We start from the raw sequence: 7,748 nt of genomic DNA on the forward strand, positions 1-7,748 counted from the left end.
GCAACGCGGGACCGCCCCGGCCGCGGCGTTCCTCGCCCGGCCTCGTCACTCCCCGAGCCAGGCCTTTTCCGCACGGCAATCTGCGAAAATCCTTGAGTTACAGGCTGTGCGGTACCGACGTGTTTATTAGACGAGAAAGTGTTGATTTATATCTGCATAAACACACACATACAGCCCACAGTCGGCCCGTCCCCGATGGGATGCCCCGAGGTGGATACGTGCCTTCGGGGAAATAAACCTCTGGGCAGATCTGAACGTCCAACTGGAATAAATGCTCTGAAGAGGAAATATAACCCGTTGTCTGTCCGTAATTCCAGCTCTTGGGGCAGCTGCCGTGAGCTCTGGGGATGATTTCCATATTCTGAGGGATAATTTCTCCCATTCCAAGGGATAATTCCCCCCATTCTGCCCCCAAGTGGCACATTTTCGCGGCCACAATTGACCTTATAAGTACAAAAGGGAGGGCTCGGTGTCCCCAGTGCCCCCAACACCAGGTGGCACATGTGCTGCTGTTTTAAGACTTTCTGGTTTATAAAGCTTCCCTTGGTCAACTGACCACATTTCTGGCACGGAGTCTCCTCCCGCACATGCAAGCGTCTCTATTTTGGACCAATTATGGTCCTTTTTGGTTGTGAGGTCGATTAAGAAGCTTCTCCAGTGAGCATTCCTGTCATGAATCTAGGGAAAAAAAAGGGAAGGAAACAGGAATACAATTATATTCTTTTATAATTATGTATTTTTAACTAACAATATTTAATTTAATCCAGTGCTATATCCAACAATTTCGGGTGAACTCCATGATCCTGTGGAACTCAAACTGAAACAAATCTGTTTGGCCAACACTGCACTGATTTTCTGATGCCATTGTCATGGAATACTTCCCAAATCCGCCATAATTTTAGCCTGCAGGCAAAATATTAAGTTGTAATTGTCAGAAGATCTCATGTTCTGTCTTTGCTGTCACTTTAGCACCTGAAGGTCTCTGTAAACAGCTGAGCTCAGTGTTTTTCAGCATATTGGAACACTGGAAATATGTAAAATCATATTAATCTGCAGCATGAGGTTGTATAAAACACTGTGCATTTAAAATCCCTAGTCCTTTCTCAAATGTTTTTACAGACTCTTTTAAGCTGGAAAAGATGTCTGAGATAGTGATCAGTCACAGACATCTGAGATCATAATCACATCAACTAGTCCATGGCATCGGGTGCCATGTCCAGGCATTCCCTGGACACCTCCAGGGATGGTGACTCTCTTCCTAAGACTGGAAAATGACTGGTTTGGTAGCCAGCAGTGGAAGCGGCTGTGCCATCAGAAGGAAATTCTGCACACTTCAGAAATAGATTTTAAGATGGTAGATCAAGCCCCCAGCCCTAATGCTCATCCCCAATGCAGATCCTGCAGAAGGCCAGAAACTCCTGGCTGTAATGTCATCCCTGAGGTGACATTAATGTCCTGAAAGGACCCTGAGTGATGTCCTACCGCCACGTGTCTGCGCAGGGTGGACATGTCTGTGAAGGTCCTCTCGCATGCGCGGCACTTGTAGGGCTTCTCCCCGGTGTGGATGCGCTGATGGCGACGGAGAGCTCCCTGTTGGGTGAAGGTTTTCCCACACTGCTCACAGAAATATGGACGTGTCTCTAAAAACGACCAATCCCAGAAAACATGGAGTTAGGTGGTGAGGTCTTCAGTCCAAGTTAAAAACAAAAAAAAGACAGAGAATTTTTAAAGACTGATAAAGTGGGAAATGGATAAAGGAGCTGTGGCTGCCCCATCGCTACAAGTGCTGAAGGCCAGGTTGGATGGAGCTTGGAGCAACCTGGGCTAGTTAGTGGAAGGTGTCCCTGCCCATGGCAGGGGGTGGAATGAGATGAGCTTTAAAGTCCCTTCCAAGCCAAAACATTCTGGGATTTTATGATTCCATTACATTTCTTGACTGCCAAAGAAAGCCTGAGAACAGCCCTCTGATCCTGCAAGGACAGCTACAGCCATTCTCTACTCCAAATGCCCTCTGCAGCACAAAACAGGCCTCAGTTTTCTGGGATCTGATAGCACAAAAGACAATACTGTGCTCTGTATAACAAGCCAGGATCAGGATGAGCCCTGCTTCCCTCCATCACCACAGAGTCAGCATCCCTGGAGATGTTCAAGGAATGACTGACTGGATGTGGCACTTACTGCTCTGGTCTAGTTGACAAGGTGGTGATGGGCCACAAGTTTGATTCGATGGCCTTGGAATTCTTTTCGAACCTAACTAATTCTGTGATCACCTAATTCAAGGAGTTGTGGAATGAAATATCCCCTTCCAACCTGGGAAGTACCCCAGAGCCATTGGTTCTTTTCCCATCCCCAGAAAGTTGGTTCCATTACCTGCGTGGACGTTGCTGTGCTGGGCCAGTGAGGCTCTCAGCCCAAAGGTCTTCCCACAAACCCCACACTTGTAGGGCTTGGCACCCATGTGGCAGCGCTTGTGGCACTTCAGGTATTCGTTGGTGGCAAAGTGTTTCCCACACACATCGCATTTGAAGAGACGCTCTCCTGAGGGAACAGAAATGAGACACGTGGCGTTCTCACAGAGCAATTTTGTCCTTCAAACTTGGTATTCAAATCACAGAATGATTAAGGTTGGATTTGATGGTCTTGGAGGTCTTTTCCAACCTGTGACGATCATCACCTTGTCAACTAGACAAGAGCACTAAGTGCCACATCCAGTCGGTCCTGAACACCCCCAGGGATAGTGACTCCACCACCTCTCGGGGCAGCTTGTTCAAATACTTGACAACCCTTTCCATGAAGAAATTCTTCCTGGTGTTGTAGGGAGCAAGAAGGTCTCCCCCGAGCCTCTTTTTCTCCAGGCTAAAAGTCTTTCTACCCTTTTAATAACTTGATGCCTCTTCTGTGAATTAAAACACCTTAAACGGCACTTAACATCCCAACTAGCAATTTCTAGCAGTGAAAAGGGAAAGCAATGGGAAAAAAAAACCACATGGAAGGTCCATTTAATGCCTACCTGTGTGTGTCCTTTTGTGCCCGGTGAGTTTTCCTTTATCAGCAAAGGAAGCTCCACAGTCTTCACAAATATAAGGCTTCTCCCCTGTGTGGGACCTAAGTGAGGCAGAACACAAGTGATTATTAATTAATGACATCTTGATTCTTAAAATATTGGATTGGAAACTCTGAGTTTTAAACGTAGTGGGAAAAGGTACATTGTGTTCCCTCAGAAAACAGACTGTTTCCAGGTACACTGAAGCAGTAAAATTCCCATTTAAGGTTTAGCTTTTTCTCCCTTTCAGGCCCTAAAACATCCACCTTTTTTTCAGGAGTTATAGCTCAGAGCATTGGAAGGGAGAATGCAGGGAAAATGACAGGCTGCTCCTATGCAAGAGGCTAAAAGTGCATCTGGATTTTACCCAGCAGCAGATCTCTTGGGATGCTGTTAGCCTCCACAATTCCTCATGTCCTGCAAACTTTATCTGGCAGGATATTCCCATTTTTAAGACAAAATTTGCTGAACACACGCTGGACAACTGATTTTAAACTAAAATCAGACAAACCCTGAGTATAATGTTTGGTCTTAACTTATTTCAAACCAAACAGGAGGATGTGGAAAAACAGGCCTAATTTTGAGTTGTCAGGCAAAAGGCTTATCAACTCTCTGCTAGAAAGACCGGAGATTCCATGGGATGATTCGCCTTCTCCTGGGAGAAGAGCATCACCAGAAAGCAATTCATCCAGTCAAGCCCTGGTGAGATGCAATGACTAGCTGGCGACCAAGCCTTGGCATAAAGGAATTAATCATAGATCCCACCCGACCAATTACATCTTGGTGTTCCTGTTCTAAGGAGAATGACTCACAACTGGGAAGTCACAACAGGGAGTGGGAACGGGAGTAGCAGTGCTAGAGGCTAACCTGGTATGGATCTTCAGCTGGGATGGCTGAGCAAACTTGGAGTGACAAACACCACATTCATAGGGCTTTTCTCCGGTGTGTGTCCGCATGTGGAACACCAGTGCCGTTCGGGAGCTGAGGATCTTCCCACACACGGAGCAGAGAGGCCGTTTGACCCTACCCTCGTGCTTCCTCATGCAGTGAGTCCTCACATCCCTCTTCCTCTTGAAGGTGGCATTGCAGAGGCTGCAGGCAAACTGCCTCTCCTCTGTGTGGACGCAGGCACGGTGCTCCTTCCAGCTGTTGTGGCTGGCAAAGGACTTGCTGCAGATGTCGCACCGGTAGACTTTGCCAGGCAAGCACTGATGGACATCCCGGCAGTGATCCACATACTTCTTGCGGGAAACAAACTGCTCCTGACACTTATCACACTGAATCATGTAGGTGCATTTCTTGCTGGCCCTGCTTTTAGTGATCTTCTGGAGTGTGAACTCATGCTCTTCACTGTCCTTCTCGTTGGAGTCTTCACCATCCTCCTCGCTGCACACCTCATTGGCTCTGCTTCCTTCAGCTTCCGAATATCCCACTTGGTAATCTCCCTCCTCCTCGCCCTTCACACTCATCTCACCATCTTCATTCCCTTCTTCACTCCTGGCTTCAGTTTCCTTGTATTTCCATGTCTGTTCCTCTTGCTCATTGCTACGGTCTGCCTCAGACATAGATGATCCCCCAGGTTCTTCCTCATGCCTCGTGGCTTCTCTGTGCCTCACACACTGTTGCTGTCCAGCTTCCAGTGTCCCATCCCAAACCCCTCTGTTGGAATCTTTGTCACAGCTTGTGGGTGGAACCACCATCCAACAGACAGGCAGAAGTTTCCTCTCCTGCCCAGACTCATGGATTTTCCTGACAAAACAAACAAGAGAGCACAATGTCAATAAGTTTAATTAAAACTCAATTAACATGAAGTTTAATTATTTCAATTCAACGTTGGCTTTGAAGGAAGAGTCACTTCCCTGGAACGGGTCTTCACACCATTTAAGAAATTCACAGCGTATTTGGAGAGCTCAAAACAAGGGAAATTTGGGGTAGACCTGGACCAGAACTATTAAAGCTAGTTAAATTAAAGACAATTAAAATGTCACTTCACCAAGGATATATATTTGCCACCTGATCGGGAATATAGGATGGACTGTAAATTTTCCTCCAAGGCATGCTGGATTGGATAAGAAATTATGGACTTCAAACAAGAGAAATATAGGCTAAATGCCCATATTGCCTATTAAATTCCAAAAATTCCTATTAATTTTTAATATTATATTATTCCTATTAAAAGTCCAAATCTGATGCTTCCAAAAGCACTTGAGACATCTAGTTGCACAAGTCCCCTTTAATTCAATGGGAAATTCCCTAAATTCCCAGTCTGTGAGACCTCAATCCAGTCATCCACAACGTGAGCTGGATGAGGCCTACAGAAAAAATGTGCCCTGATTTCAACACACTTCGAATAAGATCCAAGGAATTATGAAACTAGAGCAGAGAGGACTTCAGGAATGCTTTTATTCCTTGTGCCCAGCGACAACACACAGCTAAATCCTGGTCTGCATCCAAAGGAGTATGAGCAGCTTGTCAAGAAGGTGATTCTCCCTTTCTCCTCTGCTCTTGTGAGGTCCCATGTGGAGTACTGCTCACAGTTCTGGCGTTCCCATCATAAGGAAAATATGGAACTGTTGGAGTAAGTCCAAGAGGAGGCCACAAAACTGGTAAGAGGACTGGAGCACCTTCTCTATAGAGACAGGCTGAGAAGCTGGGACTGTTCAGCCTGGAGAAGAGAAGGTTCTGTGGAGACCTCATAGCAACATTCCAGGGTTTAAAGAGGCTACAGGGAAGCCAGAAAGGGACTCTGAATCAGGAACTGTAGTGACAAGACAAGGATCAATGGGTATACATTGAAAGAGGGGAAATTTAGATTAGATATTAGGAAGTTTTCTTCTGTGAGGGTGGTGAGACACTGGCACAGGTTGCCCATGGAGGTGTGGATGACCCAACACTGGCAGATTTCAAAGCCAGATTGGATGAGGCCTTGAACAACCTGGTCTGGTGGGAGGTGTCCCTGCCCAAGGCAGGAGGATGGCACTAGATGATCTCTAAGGTCCTTTCCAAACCCTTAACATACTATGAAGCACATTACTCCTGTGCATACCAAATCCTCCATACCTCATGTGCGTGGTGTAGGAAGACCTCTGAGCAAAGCTGGAGGGGCATTGCTCACACTTATAAGGTCTCTCCCTGGTGTGTGTCCGGATGTGGAGGGTGAGGCCACACTTGGAACTGACCACCTTGTCACAGTAGGGGCAGGAGTGGGGATCCTGCTTCCTCTCCTGCACCCTACGGATGTGATCCGGTGCGCCCTTGCGGCGCTTCAACCTCTTGCAGTGGTGCTGCTGGAGGGTCTGGGGAGTAGGGAAGAGCTCCTCACACCTCTCACAGTGGTACCTCATGGCCAGGTGGATGTTGTGCCTGAGCTCCGTGTGCTCCCGGTACTGTTCCAGGAGGCGGAAGGATTCACCACACTTTTCACAGGCCACTGGTGCCAGGACTTTGGCCACATGCCGTGGTGACTTCCTGCATCCTGATTTTCCTGGAAATTGTGGAATCAAACTCTTTTCATCTTCCCATTGCTCCCTAAGGGTGTTCCTAATTACCATACAGCCTTCCTGGGCCTCAGCCTGGCTTAGGAGGGAATGGCTATCCTCATTTTCCAGAGTAATGATGTTCACACCGAGTGTGTTCCTGGAATGTGTCTTGTTACATTTTAGCAACTTTGCCGTGCTGGATTTTGGGTCTGGAAAAGCAGTGTTCACTTGCTCCAGGCCTGCTGCTTGGCCTCCAGCGAGCTCATAGCCCACCAGCAGCTTCTTCTGGTTTTGCCTATCCCAAAGTTTCCTCTGCACAGGTATTGCCACCACTTGGGAAGAGCTCCTCAGGCTGTGGTCCTCCTCCTGCTGGATGCAAGGCCACTGTAACCCACCATTGTCACAGCGTTGCCCTTTCAGGTGAAGGCTCAGATCCAAACCCTTCCTGCCCTCTGCTTTCACTTCTTCACAGATGTCAAGCAAATCCTTGCATTCCAGTCTTTCAGCTATTTCCTTCATCCGCTGGAGCTTTTCCGCTTCGATTTCCACCTCTGCAGTGTACACAAACTCCAGGAAGGAGGTGAACTCCTCTGTGTAGATGTCCTGCAGAGTCACGGTGCAATTCTTGGTGTCTAGCATCTCATCATGCAGGAAAAGCCCCTTGAAATAGTTGCTGGAAGCAGCCAAGACAGCTTTGTGGACCAGGAACTCCTCCTGAATTCCCAGATGTTGGGTGTGAACTGTCACATCACAGAGGTGCCCAAACTGGTACAGGGAATGCAGTGCCCTCAGGAGGTTGGGAGCAGCAACCTTGGACTTCATCAGGATCTTCTTTTTCTCCATCCTGCCAATAGAAATGGAACAAGGTTTGAATGCTCTCTCTCTTTCCATTCAATTACAGCATCAGTTACTTAAGGAAAAGCCCAGTGGAGTTCCATGTCCTAATTTCTCATTTATGAGACACAGCAAAGACCTCAAGGTTCTCTCTATCAATACAACCATCAGCAGCAAACATTTGGTTTATTACAGCCATGGATTTGGATTTACCCTCAGGGATAACCCTTTGGAGTGAACATCCTGCTGCAACATGATTTGCCTGGATTAATTAGCTCAGTTTGAAGCCATTCCCCCTGGTCCCATCATTCCAGTTCCCGATGAAGAGTCCCTCTCTGGCCCCTTCAGATCCTGGAAGGCTGCTCTGAGGTATCCATGGAACCTTATCCTCT

At 47.3% G+C, this 7,748-nt stretch overlaps 1 protein-coding gene across 1 annotated transcript; it reads right to left on the minus strand.

The window, feature by feature from the left end:
- Nucleotides 1–491: 491 nt before the first annotated feature.
- Nucleotides 492–7,365, minus strand: LOC103805534 (GDNF-inducible zinc finger protein 1-like; the record flags this gene model as incomplete). The annotated part of the gene is given in 7 exon segments (XM_009078184.1): nucleotides 492–602; nucleotides 604–678; nucleotides 1,483–1,640; nucleotides 2,371–2,538; nucleotides 3,011–3,105; nucleotides 3,911–4,792; nucleotides 6,104–7,365. Coding segments are annotated over 7 exon segments (2,751 nt in total), but the record flags the coding sequence as incomplete, so codon positions are not given.
- Nucleotides 7,366–7,748: the final 383 nt, after the last annotated feature.

Source organism: Acanthisitta chloris, unplaced genomic scaffold (assembly GCF_000695815.1).
Source record: "Acanthisitta chloris isolate BGI_N310 unplaced genomic scaffold, ASM69581v1 Scaffold42957, whole genome shotgun sequence".
NCBI lineage: Eukaryota > Metazoa > Chordata > Aves > Passeriformes > Acanthisittidae > Acanthisitta > Acanthisitta chloris.